This window comes from Malus domestica, chromosome 08 (assembly GCF_042453785.1).
Source record: "Malus domestica chromosome 08, GDT2T_hap1".
Classification (NCBI taxonomy): Eukaryota; Viridiplantae; Streptophyta; class Magnoliopsida; order Rosales; family Rosaceae; genus Malus; species Malus domestica.
The window spans coordinates 6,775,475-6,793,313 of NC_091668.1; the positions used below are offsets into that span (position 1 = coordinate 6,775,475).

At 40.1% G+C, this 17,839-nt stretch overlaps 1 protein-coding gene across 1 annotated transcript; it reads right to left on the reverse strand.

Annotated features, from left to right (window-relative positions):
- Window positions 1–3,416: 3,416 nt before the first annotated feature.
- Window positions 3,417–8,766, reverse strand: LOC103441052 (QWRF motif-containing protein 2-like). Its single transcript, XM_017334003.3, has 6 exons — window positions 6,951–8,766; window positions 5,882–6,001; window positions 5,502–5,615; window positions 5,311–5,400; window positions 4,591–4,698; window positions 3,417–3,975 (listed from the first exon to the last, which is right to left on the reverse strand). The coding sequence occupies exons 1-6, from the start codon at window positions 8,388–8,390 to the stop codon at window positions 3,901–3,903; spliced, it is 1,947 nt and encodes a 648-aa protein (XP_017189492.3). The 5' UTR covers window positions 8,391–8,766; the 3' UTR covers window positions 3,417–3,900.
- Window positions 8,767–17,839: the final 9,073 nt, after the last annotated feature.

A 17,839-nucleotide genomic window follows, 5' to 3' on the forward strand; every position in this document is an offset into this window, starting at 1 on the left:
GACTAAAACTTATCAATATTCTCAATACACTGTTGTGAATTGTAAACTAACAACGCATATGTATTTTCATTTTTTGCCACAGTGCGACGGTGGAGTTTGCGCATGATATTGCGTGTTGAGCGATATTTCAACGTGCGATAATGGCGTTTGCACATGATATTGCGTGTTGAGCGGTATTTCAACGTGTGATAATGGCGTATCGAGGTGTAACAAAGTTTTTCTCGTTCCCACTGTTTTCAACATGTGACATGACGGCAATACTTTATGCAATATGGGTTGATGGCGTTCTACCACCTCGAAAACATGTGCAGGAACAAGCATATAAATAAAAACTTGAACTTGAAACAAAGGGAAACACAAAATGTAAAAATGCTCTCAACCCGAAAAAAATGGAAAAAAATGCTTACGTAACTGGTGACAACATGTGATCTATAATTTAGTCGATGTCAGATGTGCTTCTGATTTCCGATTTTTACTATAAATCAGTATGTGGAGTTGGTTGTAATTATTGATTATTCATTCTAACTACTATTGGCGTTTTGTTCAAGTAGAAATGTGGAATTGGATTCCCTTACGAGCAAATGGTGGGGATCCTCATGACCCACTAATATGGGCCGTTGGATATTGATCAAACGGCTACAATTACTATAACTTTTAAAGGGATCCCTTGTTTGTAGGCGTTTGATCAAAATTTAACGGCCCATGTTAGTGGGTCATGAGGATCTCCACCATTTGCTTAGGAGGGAATCCAATTCCTAGAAATGTTAAGGGGGCACTCTCAGGGTCGGTTTGGCATTGCTGAGTTTTTTTTTTTAAAGCAACTTTTTATAAAGGTTGAGGTTAAAATTGTGTTTGGTAAATAAATTTTTTTTTAAGAATGGGTTCAAAACAGCAGAAGCAACTTTTTTTTCACAGCATACAATCCCAAATTAGCTCTCAAAGTGGGACTCTACATGTACTCTCTATTGCCTCACTGTTTAACACCAATTCTCATGCTAACATTATAAAACATTGTGCCACAAGCATGAGGTGGTAAAGAGTCCATGGAGAGTTCTACTTTTGAGAGAGTCTCCTTAACATTTCTCTTATTCGAGATAACACAAAGATTGGGGGAATGCAAATGTCATGCCATTTGCTTTATCTTGTGCGTATTGATAGAGTAAATTGTATTTTGCATCTTCAAGTTTGAGTTGTAACCTTATACATATCTTTAAAATATTGCAATTTTATATACATGGTTATTATTTAGTTGCAATATCATATATCATTATATAATTTTTTAATTCGCCGTTAAATCACATGTTAAGTGATAATATAACGAGCCAACTTAGTACTACGTACGGTCTACTGGTATTTCTATTCACTTGTAAGTAAGAGGTCTTAAGTTCGATTCGAGTCAAAGCAAAGTTAAACAACATTATTATGACAAACTCATTGTAAGGTTTATCCCACTCCCTCATCCCTTGATGTAGATACTATCGGTTGTTAAAAAAAAAAGTGATAATGTGACGAATATACAACAGCCCACCCGTCACCAACAAGATTAAAAAAAGGTCTTGGAAATTGTTATTAGCATTAAAAAAATCTCATTCTACACTCCTCACAAGTATATTTTTCTTTCTAATTATAAAAAGTTTGGAGTGTAAAATGAAATTTTTGGAGTGCTAATAACAATTCCCAAAATCTAATATTCATCATAACTAATAAGCATCAACTTGATTTTCCTCTTCTTTTTTTTTTTTGGGTATTTGTAAGATTTTCTGTACAAAAAATCTTTTTGAAAAGCGATAGCGTTATATTGATAATAAGACAATTAATACAATCTTTCAAAAGAACAACTTGGATGAGATTAGGAGGTTCTCCAAAATGATAAATAAAATTAAGTTTAAATATATAATCAACTTAGCTAATTTGTGGACCACAACATTAACGAGTGTCGAGATGAAAAACTCAAGAGCTAACATCGGTTGCGAAGTCATCAGCTGGTTCCCTTTTAGATGCATTAAAAAGTGGAGAATGAGTCACAACGTTTTATAATAAGCTATTTTTGCAACCAGTTGTTAACACATCTATAACATGACAATGAACCACAACTCAGTATTCAACTCCCTAAAAATATGAATCATCTTTGCGTTCGTGTAGTCAATCTTAAACCTCCTCTAACTTAGAAGAAACTGAATATCGCTAAATCAACCATTCGTATGTATACACTTCAACTTCATTGAACCATTCTCATCAAGAAAAAAACAAAGCTGAAGCTCACTCAATTTGGAAACGGTGACTTGCGAGTTGCATTGTTTTTCTTTTATGATAGTGGTATATTTAGGTACATCTAGAGCTCTACTTCAAAAGTTGGTTTATGACCTCAAATTCTTAAAGCCAACCCTCTTATAGTAGGCACTTCACGTGCCATCTAAATAAAAGGGTGGAGTTATTGTGTCAGAGGCCGGCGAGGCAGGGATGGATAAATGGAATTTAATCAAAAGCATATGAAGAATATGGAGAGGACCGCAACCGAAGGAGAATCAACGGATGGATTTGAAGTGGGGGAGAAGTGGGACCCAGAAAAGCAAGAAATTTTTGACCAAAAGAAAAATGAAAGCGAGAAATGGTGCGGGGCACGTCATCCCCCATCCACGGGCAAAAACCTCCGCCGTAGGAAGTGGGTTCCTCGGCGTCACCACCTATATATATTTTTTTTATTTTTTATTTTTTCGAAAATAAAAAAGGTAGACCTAGGAAAAGGACACACATCGACTATTTGTTCTAATCCGTTCGCTTCGCCGCGTCTCTCAAAGATGCTGTGTGGGTCCCCCACCTACATTTCTCTCCTATTCTCTTCTCTCATGATTGGCATTGCGTTGTTCATACAACACGCGGGCACTTTTACTTTTACCGACCCATGTTAATTTTTTATCATTGACTTTTTTTTCAATAGTTTCGATCTAACGATCTAAAATTATGAAGTATGTGTGAGAAGTAAGTGTGTGAATAACATTAATCTTTGTCAAAATCCTCCCTAAACTTCTAATTCATTTGTAAAATTTTCCCCAGTAACTTTTAATTTCGGCTAATTATCCCGTACACTTTTTATAAAAGATTGTTAGATTCAAACCTTGTTGCAAGGAAAGAAAATCTGTGTAAAATATATATACTTAGGCAGGGTCATTAGGTAGCGGGCTGTATTTTGCGTGATCAGTTACACTAGATTGAAGCTGTTGTATTTGCTCGCGCAAAACAAATTCCCGCTCATGAAAGTTTTCTCGATAATTAGACTCAGTTACGTTTTACTTCTTTTGATTATAGAAATGGAGCATAGATTCGAACCCACAGCTTCCTTCAAATAGTTGAAGCCCATGGTAATCTAGGTAGATAGCATTTACAAGCAATTGTAGTTTAATATCAACGCCGCCCGCTAATAGAAAAGCTATTAAATTAAATATAAATTAAAAGCATCACTGCACATATTTACACATTTTCCTCTTGGACTTTGGATACCCTACAAACTTTAGTGTCCGGAGCTTAGGAACCAGGAAATCCGATTCGTCGGTTTATGTGAGATGCCCAGCTGAATGAGTTAATGGAGACACCCGGATTCAATTTAAGTGGTTCGGATTGCCCGGTTCGAGATCCGGAGAACATCTCTATCCTTCCTCTTTACTTGCGGATAAAGTAAAGGTGTATACAAATTAATTTGATATTGACAACACAAATTTCTTGCTATCTATGCACGTAAACATCTCAATTCCGCGTAGTACCTTAAACACAGCAACAGGCATAATTGAGTCTTCTTCTCTTGTTTTCGCTTCGGCTTCATGGATTCGAAGGTAAATATGTGCAAAAGGAAAAAGAATCTGATGTTGTTGTTAGCTGTTTAGGCAGTCATGATACGGTTTAGCTTTACACTTCCGCCGCGAGGCTGTCAGGTACGCTTTTCTGTTGTAAAATATGTGTCCTGAGGCTACATTCCTCCACCTGAGTATTAAAAAACAGAATTTTTTGCAGATAAGATAAACAATGACAAAGAGAGGACAGGAATGTTAAAAGGTATTGGAGAATAGAAAGCTGCACCACTCAAATTCTACCCCTAAAATGATTGGTTAAACTGTCTCCCAAAATTAGGCGAAGTTTTCGGGACCCTTGTGTTTCTAGAAATTAAACTGAGGTAGGTGTTTCGGTTATGAACTAAGTTTCATGATTGGTTTTGGATCGGAATAAAATTTGAGGCTGTAGAAGTACAGGGAATAATGCGATCGATCCGGATCATATTCTTCTATGTGATACTTTATGTCAAGTGGATAGAAATAAGGCAAGAGGAATCTGAAAGAAGGCCAGTATGCATTTTTATAATCGGCAAACTGTACCAGCACCGATAACGTCATATATTGTTGTCACATCTATCATTCTACCTTTTCACAAAATCAATGGTTCAGATTATACAGCAGAATTGTTCAGGAATAACTTATGAGGGTTGGGTTTATCTCATGGTAAAATAATGGGAAAATTCACATCAGTTACCACTAAACTGGTGTCTACTTCCTATCCGATGGGTGATTAGATATTGAAACCGAAACCAAATACGAATCTTACCTGCATGGCTGCAACTGTTGACAATAGATCTCTGCACTGACCAAGCAAAGCATGCTCCTTCGCAGTTATATTTGCAAGTTCAGCCACCAAAAAGTTCACATCCCCAGCCTATCAATTACATGTGGTTTCAGACCAATGGAAGAAAAAAAAACACAAAATTTTAAACAGGAAGTTCAATAGTTACTCAGTTAGGGCCAAATGCATTGTTATTGGACATGATTATTGGCTGCTCCATATCCAAAGAGAGCTAGAGCTAAATGCTTTGCAAGTGATAGAAAACATTTTACATTCATATCGCTCCATGTTTATAAGATATTTCTAACCACTGGTATTGATAAGTGAAAACCCACGGAACCCTTTTGTTATACCCATCAGATTTCATAGTTGTCACGTGTGATTTATACTGTATTCTGCTCAAAAAGCCAGCACTGGTAGCGATAATTCTGAATTTCTAAACTACATCGTTTATATCCACAACCATAGTAAGTCAACTATCACACTCTAGAACCCGCATGGATTATGTCACAACCATTATGTCACAACCTCTATTTGCAGTCCTGGAGGGACTCTAAGCATAGATTTTTAGAAGGCATGCATAATGAATAAAATTGCGGATAACAACAATCAACTCACCCTTCATCATGGTCCTGAACTAATTATAGATGCAAAAAACAAACATAGATTGCAAGGATTCCAATGATAAAAATAAAAGAAAGTCACCTTCGATAACAATAAGTATATTGATGATGCCATCGCTTGCATCACATCAACTGCTGAAGAAATAGCATCCTTCACATTGTAGACATCAGCCTGTAGCAATGAAGAGCCAAAAAAATGAAAAATTGTTAGGCAAGGAGCTGTCAGGGTATATAAGGAACTAACTAAAGAAGAGATATATGAGAGGTACATACCCTTGCTCCAACAACTGGAAGGCGGAGCGTGCTAGCTTTCAAAGCTTCAATGGCCCCTGACAAAGAATCCGAGTAATCCCGATCCATAAGTGACAACTCTTCCAGATATGTTATCTGCACTCATCAAGATAAAGGATTAAACTCAACACAATACATGCATTGAGGAGTACAAAATGGCCATGAAGACAAAGACATAATTCTTTCCTCTAAAGAATAAGTAATTTTTCAGATTTCAGTCAATCTATCTGTGCATGTGTGTAACTGAAAATTGAGCGCTAGATGGCCTTTAGAAGTAGAACTCACATGGAAATGAACTGAAAATCATGAACCAGGCCAAAGATTGATAAGAAATAAAAGCAGAATGTAGTCAGAGGTCTTACTTGCCCCTTTAGGATGGATGTTATCTTCACATGTTGCCTCAGCAGATGTAACTCAATCCGTTTTTGTCTTACAGATTCACAAAGTCTTGAACTCGTTACCCATGCATTATAGAGGCTTCCCTGATGGAAGGAATTTTAGACCGAATTAAGTATAACACATATAACAAAGCAAAGAGAAGCAGTTAATCCTGAATTCATGCATCCTTCACTAATTCAATATTTATTCATACTACCTTAGATTCCTTTTTAAAACAATAAGTTTTAATCAGTGGTAACTATCCACATCTATCTACAAATCACTTTCATCCCAAGTTCTGAAAACAAAATTTATAGAATACTATTCGTGCACAACGAGTTCTACTTTGATAGTCAAAACAGGAAAATAATTAATCTAGTATGTGTTTGGAAGAAGATTCCCAAACAAAAACCTATTGATCTCATATGGCAATAATAATTCAATACAGCATTTTGCCACCAAGCTGCATGTCAAACTTCAATCATCATGCTTTTGCGCCAAGAAGCTATCAGCTAACCACCCTAACGGTTCTCATCAATACACAAATATGCATCACATGACAAGTAACATCAAATGAATTAAAAGAATCCATTTTTTCCCTTTCTCACAAGTCACAACTTACAACTTAGCACCCCTGTTTTACGTCATTCATCCTCCCCAAACATGTTTTTAGATCAGAACACACAACACAGAATACCTTAGCTTACTTCAACATTGACTGCAAATACAAGTCTCGTTTCAATTTACGCTGTCAATATCCAACTTGGAACATTTGAGGGGATAATCGACAATATATTATGAACAAAACTGAAGGGGATGCCATATAATGTTAAGAGAATCGAAACCTGAATCACAACTTAAATTTATGATGATAAATTCTACAACCAAGAGATGTAAAGGCGATCAATTAAGAAAAAGAAACCCAAAAGCAGTCAGATTCCCCTATAAAAACAAAGGTCCCATAAACAAGAAAATAGTTAACAAAACAGAACTATTCAATATGTGGAACCAAACAATAAGCCAGACCTTAAGGATAAAGTTCAGAAGCTATACCTCTGCATTGGACCTCTGTGCAGCTAGGGTGGCATCAGCTCTTGCATTTACAAAGCGCCACTGCAAGAGCCGGTTATGTAATAGCCTCACCACATGTGCATCAACCATCCGGTTCTCTCCAACTTTCCCTCTTCGAACATCAGCAGCGAAACTTAAAACTGAAGGCATGCTCAAATTACTACTTGGAGTAGCCAACACTCCATTCCTCATCCGAGAAGGGCTCAATCCCCTCATAGGCGAAGATGGCACCAACGACCTGCTGAGCTTACTAGGCGAAGCAGGCCCAGCAGCTCCACGAATAGGGGATAACTGCCCCCTGCTATTCACCACACCTCGAGGAGATGACACTGGACTATCCATAGATAACCTGTTGCTCTCAATATGTTTAGGAGAACCCATATTTTTGGTTGCATTACCCTTATTAGACTCTGATTGGCGGCGCAATCTACTGTTAGTCTCTTGCCAAAACCTTGCAGGCACAACAATCCCTCTAGGCCGTGGTGCTTGTCCAACACCAACGTAGCCATTGGTGCCGCCACCACCGCCATTACCAAGCTCGTGCGGTCCTGAATTAGCACTGCCAAAAGACACACTATCAAAATTCGACCAAGTCTCGGTCTCGGACTGTGTATTACCTGAATGGCCCCCATCAACAGCCTCAGTAGCTTTCACTGAGACTAAATTGCAGGAATTCAACCTCAATCTCCCATCAACATCATCCACCATTGAGCTTTGTAATGCTCTAACCACATTGGCGCCAGATCCACTCATCCTCTTCCTCTCATCCGTGCAATCCAAGCTCCTACTCATACTATTCGGTTGTCGCAATCTCGCAGGCCACCGCTGCTGCTCTGTCGGCTTGGAATTCTCACTCTGATCTGCTCTAAACGGCGTCGTCGCCTTCCTCCTCTCCGGAGTGCCTTTCCTTGTACTCGGAGACGGCGCCGGTTTCGCTTTACGCACCTGGAGCGAGTACGACTCGCCCTGAAACGACACCGATAAGCTCCTCGTTGAAGTGAACAGTAGCTTCTGAGCCGCGGACATTTCACCGCCTCCAGCACCAACATTCCCGGTCCTCAAATTCAAAGAATTGGGTCGAGGAGTGACAGCTCTCCTCCTCTCCACCGATTGCGAGCGCTTCACAGACTGCGACAACGGCGTCGCCGCCGTCGAACCGCCTGTTCTGGACGGCAACGGAGAGGGACAACGCCTCGAATTCGAACAGGTAGAGGAAGAAGTAGAAGATGAGGAGGACATGTACCGGGAAGTGACCTCCCGAGCTTTGAGGCGGCGAGGAACCGCGAAGCCATTGTCGGGTTCAGAAGGCAGAAGAGGAGGCCTTACGGTGGCGTTTTGGGGACGACCTCCTCCTTGGGACGCGGCCTTGGGGTTCAATGTCGTCGACACAGCAGCTACCATCGCAGAAACACAAAATCCCATTCAAATCTCATCCTCCAAAAACCCTAACCCCTCGCAAATTAACAAAACTCCAGGGACCTAAAAGCAAAACCTCCGACTATCCCTGCGAGTTCCGCAGCTCCGAGAAAATTAAACAATCGCAAAAAAAAAAAAAAAAAAAAATTAGGAAAGCAGAGAGAGAGAGGGAGAGTGAGAAATCACAGAGTATGAAGGAAGGCGGCTTTTCACAAAAGTGCTTTTTCGGGGAGTGATCGGATAGTTGGGAATGTGGGAATATATGATGAAATATGACCGTTACGATTAAATCGGCGAGAGAAGAAGTTGCTTAGGCGAGATTTGGGAGTATAACTGTCGTACTACCATGGTTGTGGCTCAATTCAATTCCCCTTTAAATAAATATTTTTCTATTCTGGTTTTTTATTTCCTTTTTTATTTAATTTTTTTTTTGGGTCGCACGCTGGGTTTTAGGCAACGAGATCTTTTCTAATTATTAATCAAATTCAAATAGTAGGTTAGGACGTGACTGAGAAGTTGTTCAGTCTTAACCGCCTCGTATTATTTTCTAATTGTTAATCAATTTTAATCAGTTATTTATGACATTATAACTCGTGAATTCTGAACATATTTTTTAATTAAGATTATATTTTAAATATGCAACGTACCAATCATTTGTACTTTCTGAATTTTTTTGTTTCTGTTTTGATTGATCTAGTTGGAGTCCCTTGGTCCAGAGCTGTTTCTCCTAGCACCGTGAGTGGATTTTTTTAAATTTTTTTTTTTTTTAAACTAGCTCTGCAATTTAAGTTTCTTTTCTTTTCTTGTGGAGAAAAATTTAGGGGTACCGGCATTTGCGTCAGGTGATGTTCTCACAGTGAAAATTTCTTAAGATATTTTTTACTTTCTTTTTAATTAACTAAATTTAGATGTTAAATTTTCACAAGTGGGAAACACCATCGAGGCACAAATGACAGGAACACACTTGAAAATTTCTCCTTCTTGTGTCGCGGTTATTCGGCATTGTGTCTTGCTTTTAACCAAAAATATATTATTATAACATATAAACTAATAATATCACATAGTTATATATGGTTGACAAGCTCAAAATATGTTGGATTTAACTTATGGAGGCAGATTGCCTACCCTCTTGTTACCGTGCCCTTCCCATCCCCTCTTATTTATGCGGTTACGGTAAATCACATCAACATTTTATATTGATATTTTAATAGAGATAATAAGACAAAAAGCAATAGGAATATAAAATATTGACGTGATTTAACCGTGACCGCACAAACAGGAGGGGATGAGAAGGGCACGGTAACAGGATGGCAGACAATCTGCCTCCTTAACTTATAGCATGAAATTATGTGCACTTACATCATTGAAGATCATGTTTTATTTTCATGTTCTCATTTTCCACAATATTTTACCGATTGTATAAGCAAATTTGACTGTGTCGTTGTGGATGCAAATTTCCGCTGTTTTCTTTTTTGACGAAAATGTATCTGCAAAATAATAACACTTCAGATTAAGGCCAAAAGTCTTACGCACTCACAATGAACGAGGGGGGTTTTTGGTCGAAGAATTTTTGATGCCAAAGTTAGAATTTGAAAGAGAATGTAGTTAAGAGTTTGTGAGAAGGTAAAAATGGCTTAGCTTTTTAGTGGTAAAACATGACTATTTATAGGGGAGTGACTGGCCCTATTTGAAAAATAGGGGCTGGCCATATATGGTCAAATTGTGAGTGTAATTGGAAGATATTATGTGAAATAATACCTTGAAATTAATTTGGCAATTAAACCTAAATTAAATAGAAAAATTGGAAGTTACCTTTTAAATAAGGATTTGATGAAGAGTGATGAGAGAAATTTGAATAAATATCATTTTGATCACCTTCGACTCTTTATTGATTGAGTCATTATTATCCGTTGCATGCGTATGGGAATACCGGTGTACATCGAGGATAATTTTATCATTTTCATCTAAAAAGCCACATATCACCTCTATAATTTTCTTAATTATTTTTTACTTCATAGTCGTTACTTCAAACATTGAAGTCGAAATATCATTATCGTGATTTAAGCTTATAAATTGCACGCCACGAGGTGGTGCGTAATTTGTGTCGCCGAGAACAAAGGAGAGATGCGAATGAATGTAGAGGAGGAATGTGAATCTTCGAAGGAACGTTACGGTTACGCTATCCTTTCTTCAACGCGGGTACTAAAAATTAGGCCTTTTTTTTTGTCAATAAAAATTAGGTGTTTAGTTGACCAAACCATTACAATATCTGGATTCTATCAATTTTCTTGTCAAATACAAATAAAATAAAAACAATTACAAATAAATGAAGAGACATCATTATTTTCAAAATCTTTGTTTTCGAATTTATGATTTTGGTGATGATTTTTCATGATATTTATGGCTGAAGTTCGATGAGATATGCACACACAATTATGAAAAGTAAAAATGGTGTTTTCAATTCAATCACACGATAAGAAAATTAATTATTTGATATAATTTCATATCTTCTTTTTTTCCGTTCTTGGGTATAACGAATTAATATCCCAAAACTTTGCCACTCATTGAAGTTTTATTTTTCTTTTTATTGGGTTCCAGGTGGGTTTGTTATCATAAGCTAGCTCCATTTTTAGTGGTTATAATCGATATTAAATAGAGGGGAAGAAATTTTTCAGTGTGTTGGAAACACGACCTGATACACGATACTCTATAATTTAAATGGTTGAAATTTATTTTTTCAAGTATATAGTCCCTTGTATAATAACGTGTGGTGTACAACCCTATGTTCCAGACACATTGAAAAATCTCTCAGAAAGGGGCTGCGTTCTATCCCGATAGCTTTGAACTGAACTTACAGTGAATACTTATAGTGGATTAAAGAAAAAAACTCTATCCACTACAATGATTCATTACTTGCTCAGTTATGGGGAGTAAGTTAATATTATGTACTAATTGGTTTTCTAGTATTAGTCTTGGATGGCTTAAACTCCGCCTATGTATCTTACATTGCCGGTCCCAAGCCCGGATAAAGGAGGAGGGGGAGGGCGTCAGGTAGTCGACAGCCGGCACTCCATGATCACGTTGAATCCTTATGAAAATGAATCCAGAACAAAATCGCGCTAAAGCTAGGGCGTCACCCGTAAGTGGCGCGCTGTGTGGCCCGAGCACAGTGATAAATGAGCAAGGGTCGCTGTATCTCCATCGGCACCCGGATGCAGTGTTAAATGAGCAAGGGGGCCATAGAAACTTCTTTTCGAACGACTCCACTCAAAGTTGTTTGGGAGCATATGCTCCTATCAACTTTACACGGGACACACAAAAGAAGTACTTTGATCCTATTAGACGGGGGAGGGTGAAGAAGCTAGGACAGAAGGGTAGAGTTCAAGAGAGCAAAATGCGTTTAGGAACGTGGAATATAGGAACCTTAACGGGAAAATCTATGGAAGTAGTGGAAGTTATGGTGAGGAGAAGGATAAATATTATGTGCCTACAAGAAACTAAGTGGGTTGGTAGTAAGGCAAAGGATCTAGAAAACTCAGGGTTTAAACTTTGGTATTCGGGCACAAATAGAACGAGAAACGGTGTTGGCATCATCGTGGACAAGACCTTGACACAAGATGTTGTAGATGTCAAGAGGGTAGGAGATAGAATCATGGCAATCAAGATTGTAATAGGACAAGAACTTATCAATGTGATTAGTGCGTACGCACCTCAAGTAGGGTTGGATAAGAGTTCGAAGGAGAAATTTTGGGAAGACCTTGGAGACTTGGTGCAAGGAATTGCTCAGATGGAGAAGTTATTTATAGGATGAGATTTAAATGGACACGTGGGCAGGGAGACAGGCAACTATGGAGGTTTCCATGGTGGCCATGGTTTTGGGGAGAGAAACGAGGATGGGGAAGCTATCTTGGATTTTGCAATGGCATATGATCTCTTCTTAGCCAACACCTTCTTTAAGAAGAGAGAAGAACATGTGATCACCTACAAGAGTGGGTCGTCAAAAACACAAATAGATTTTCTCCTAATGAGGAAAGGAGATCGTATAACTTGTAAGGATTGCAAAGTTATACCAGGAGAGAGCGTGGCTAATCAACATCGCTTGTTGGTGATGGATGTACATATCAAAAGAGTGAGACAAAAGAACAAGACTTGGAAGTGCCCAAGGACTAGATGGTGGAATCTAAAAGAAGAAAAACAAGTCATTTTCAAAGAGAAAGTAATCACCCAGTGTGTGTGGGATAGAGAGAGGGAAGCTAGCCAAATGTGGGATTCCATGGCTAGTTGTATTCGAAAAGTAGCAAAAGAGGTATTAGGAGAGTCCAAAGGTTTTGCCCCACACCAAAAGGAATCTTGGTGGTGGAATGAGGAGGTACAAACAAAGGTGAAGGCTAAGAAGGAATGTTGTAAAGCCTTATACAAGGATAGGACCGATGAAAATGGTGAAAGGTATAGAAAAGCGAAGCAAGAAGCGAAGAAAGCTGTGAGAGAAGCTAAGTTAGCGGCTTATGACGATATGTATAAGCGACTAGATACCAAAGAAGGAGAGTTGGATATCTATAAATTAGCTAGAGCAAGGGAAAAGAAGACAAAGGACCTAAACCAAGTGAGGTGCATCAAGGATGAGGATGGAAAGGTTCTTGCTACAGAGAACGCGGTTAAAGACAGATGGAAAGGTTATTTTCATAATCTTTTCAATGAAGGACATGAAAGGAGTGCTTCTTTAGGGGAGTTGAGTAACTCAGAAGAGTGTAGAAACTACTCTTTTTATCGTAGAATCCGGAAGGAAGAAGTGGTTGTAGCTTTGAAGAAGATGAAGCATAGAAAAGCAGTAGGCCCAGACGATATACCAATCGAAGTGTGGAAAGTTTTGGGAGAGACAGGTATAACATGGCTCACTGACCTTTTCAATAGGATTTTGAAAACGAAGAAGATGCCAAATGAGTGGCGAACGAGCACTTTGGTGCCTATCTACAAGAATAAGGGTGACGTACAAAATTGCATGAACTATAGGGGTATTAAGCTAATGAGTCATACAATGAAGCTCTGGGAGAGAGTCATTGAACATAGATTGAGGCAAGAGACACGGGTTTCGGACAACCAATTCGGGTTCATGCCAGGGCGCTCAACCATGGAGGCAATCTATCTCTTACGAAGATTGATGGAAAGATATAGAGATGGGAAAAAGGATTTACACATGGTCTTTATAGATTTGGAAAAAGCGTATGATAGGGTCCCAAGAGACATTCTTTGGAGGATTTTAGAGAAGAAAGGAGTACGAGTAGCATATATCCAAGCTATAAAGGATATGTATGAAGGAGCAAAGACTGCCGTAAGAACTCATGAAGGACAAACCGAAAGCTTTCCCATAACTGTAGGATTACATCAAGGCTCATCCTTAAGTCCTTACCTTTTTGCGTTGGTAATGGATGAGTTAACAGGACATATTCAAGATGATATTCCTTGGTGTATGCTTTTCGCAGACGATATAGTGTTGATAGATGAAACTCAGGAAGGGGTAAATGCAAAGCTTAACCTTTGGAGAGAAGTGTTGGAATCTAAAGGTCTTCGCCTAAGCCGATCAAAGACAGAATATATGGAGTGCAAGTTCAGTGCAAATGGAGGCCAAAACGAGTTAGGGGTGAGGATCGGAGATCAAGAAATACCAAAGAGCGACCGTTTTCGTTACCTAGGATCTATCTTGCAAAAGAACGGAGAATTAGATGGAGATCTCAACCATAGAATACAAGCTGGATGGATGAAGTGGAAGAGTGCATCCGGCGTGTTGTGTGACCGTCGTATGCCACTGAAGCTCAAGGGAAAATTTTATAGGACGGCAATAAGGCCAGCGATGCTGTATGGCACAGAATGTTGGGCGGTGAAGCATCAACACATACACAAAATGGGTGTAGCGGAGATGAGGATGCTTCGTTGGATGTGTGGGCACACGAGAAAGGATAAGATTAAGAATGAGGATATCCGGGGTAAAGTAGGAGTAGCCGAAATTGAAGGCAAGATGAGAGAAAATCGGTTACGGTGGTTTGGACATGTGCAACGAAGGCCTACTGACGCTCCGATTAGAAGATGCGACTATGGGACAGAGGTTCAGGGCCGAAGGGGTAGAGGAAGACCTAGGAAAACTTTGGAAGAGACTCTAAGAAAAGACTTAGAGTACTTGGATCTAACGAAGGACATGACACAGGACCGAGCACAATGGCGTTCTAAGATTCATATAGCCGATCCCACTCAGTGACTTGGATTTTCCAAGTCTCCAATCGAGAAGTTTTCCTCACTCGGGAAATTAAGGGAACACTACCCCAACCTACATGCTCCACTCAGAAAGCTTCAACATACAAGCTTCAACAAAAGAAAATTCAAAGAACTTAGCGAAGAAGGTTTTGGTGTATTTAACACAATACGTTGAAATGAAGGAAAACTTATTTATTGATATCCCCGATAAGCTACAAATGTGTACATATACATGAGTCAAAATAAACAAACAAGAGGGAACCTTCACAAGGGTTGCTTAGGAGAAGTCTCAGCAGTCGGTAGAGCCCCAGAAAGAGAAGGCACCGGAGGGGGATCATTCGGAACCTCAGTACTGGACAGAACCCTAGAAGGAGGAGGCATCAGAGGTGGATTATTTGGAGCTTCATTACGCGGTACAGCCCCAGAAGACGAAGGCAATAAATGCCTTTGGAACAAACCCACAAATCTCTGATGATCAAGTAAAACCTGACCATCAGTTTCCTTCATCTGGTCAAGCTTCCTCTTCATGTTTGTAGCATAGTCATGTGCGAGCCGGTGCAACTGTTTATTCTCATGCTTGAGCCCTCTAATCTCCTGTTTGAGACTCATCACCTCAGCCGCCAATGATTCAACTTGGCGGGTTCGAGCAAATAGGCGTTGGGCCATATTAGACACAGAACCTGCACACTGAACACTGAGAGCCAGCGAATCCTTAACAGCTAACTCATCAGACCGTTTAGAAAGTAGTCTGTTATCTTTGGGAGTGAGAAGGTTCCTGGCCACCACCGCAGCAGTCATATCATTCTTCATCACGGAATCCCCAACGGTAAGAGGACCAGTAGGGGAGACGAAGGATGAGCGCCATATGTTGTCTGGAGAAGGCGGGGCTGCCTCTTCAACAAGGTTCAAGTCAAAACGACGGTCGGAGGGGCCAGACATTTTCAAAGGTGTTGAAGAGAGAAGAGGTTGGACAAATCAAGATCTTAGAAGTGCAAGAATGGAGCTTCTACTGGTGGAGATTTCAAGTGTGCTTTGGAACTTAATGCCAGCCCCTATAAAAATCTGCACTCGACGGATCTTCAGAAATCGAAGAGGCGCCTGCTCAGAAATCGAAGAGGCGTTTGCTTTCTCAAAAGCTGGGCTGCTTAGAGACCACGAGGGTTGATATCAGAAATCGAAGAGGCGTTCGCTTTCTCAAAAGTTAGGCTGCTCAAAGACCACGAAGGCCGATCTCAGAAATCGAAGAGGCGCTCGCTTTCTCAAAAGCTGGGCTCCTCAGAGACCACGAGGGCCGATCTCAGAAATCGAAGAGGCACATACTTTTCCAGCCTTGTCAGCACCTGTCACACGCACACTCAGCTTTGCGGAAATTATGGGCATTCTGTCGAAGACTTCTAAGGAAGTAGAAAACACATGAATCTTACTGTTCAATCACCCACTTCCCACACGCAACACTAGCTCATGGGTACCACAGATAACTTTGCCAAAGTTCTCTGCCAAAATTGAGCACGTAAAGCTTGCAGCTCCTACTACATCGCTCTGACCAAGAAAGGTAAAAGAATAGCAAAAAAACAGCACTAACAAAGTTTAGACCCATAAATTTTGAAGGTCTAGCTACCATATTATTACCCACAAGGGTAAAGGAACAGTACCACTGCTGGATAATTGGAAAGTCCCTGTGTGTCAACCTCTGTGCTTCGTGGCAAGGTAGACTAGTAAACATGCCCAACCTTTACTCACACTCGAGAAAACACTACCAATAAGATTGCTTGCTCCAAAATCGAAGAGGCACCGTCCTCCGAATCTCGAGAGCCAGACTCCCAACATGACTACTTTCTCAAAAATCGAAGAGAGGGTAAAGGAAAAGTACCATTGCTGGATAATTGGAAAATCCCTGTGTGTCAACCTCTGTGCTTCGTGGCAAGGTAGACTAGCAAACATGCCCAACCTTTACTCACATTCGAGAAAACACTCCCAACAAGATTGCTTGCTCCAAAATCGAAGAGGCACCGCCCTCCGAATCTCGAGAGCCAGACTCCCAACATGATTACTTTCTCAAAAATCGAAGTGACACTGCTCCCCGAATCTCGAGAGCCAGACCCCCATCATGATTGCTTTCTTAAAAATCGAAGATGCATCGTTCTCCGAATCAATCGAAGAGACGCTCGCTTTCTCAAAAGCTGGGCTGCTCAGAGACCACGAGGGCCGATCTCAGAAATCGAAGAGGCACCTACTTTTCTAGCCTTGTCAGCACCTGTCACACGCACACTCAGCTTTGCGGAAATTATGGACATTCTGTCGAAGACTTCTCGAGAGCACAGACCACTTTTTCAAAGTGCTCTGACAGAGTTAAAACATTTGAAGCTGGCAGCTCCCACTACCGTGCTATGACCAAGCAGGGTAAAGGAATAGCATTACTACTTGTTGTTAGGGAGACTCCTATATATGTCGACCTCCATCCCCAACGGACAGGCAGACCTGCAAAAATGTTCAACCCTTCCTCATATTTGAGAGGGCACTCCCAACGAAGCCTTTCGAAATATTCAGCTTTCTTTCCCCCCGATAATACCTTTGCAAACAAGCTATACTAGAGCAAGAATATCTCATATCATCAGGGTTAAAAGCAAGAGTATCCCATATCATGCTTTTTCCTTGTCTTTTCCTTTGGCCTTGTTGTTACCTGCAAGACAAGGAGAAAGAGAGCAATCAGTCAGCACTTGGAATCAAGCTTCCAGCCAGGAACTGACTGCCTGGAACCCCTTACCTGATTACTTACCTGGCATTGCTCTCGAGTACTCATCTTCAACATCTTATGTTTCCAGGGAAGATACCGCATCTGCTTGAGGAACAGATAGGGCAAGTGCGAAGGATACAAGGAAGCATGTGGAGACAAGCGTAACAGCACACGTGCCGATACATCCATTACTCTGTCAAAAGCAAAAGTATCCCATATCAGCAGGGTCGAACGTACTCTAGATTTGATGGACTTGTTTTGACCCTCAAATTCTTCAGTCGGCTCTGGAGGAAACCAGAAAACCCTCCAGCTCAGTTCAAGAATAAGCCTGTGGAAAGTTACTTCTTCAAAAGCAAAAGTATCACATATCATCTCTTCTCATCTTTCTTCTCTTTATCCTTCATGCTGCTGCAAGATGGGGAGAAGGTGAACAATCAGCCGGAGCTCTGATTGCTTACTTTGTCTGTCACCTCTT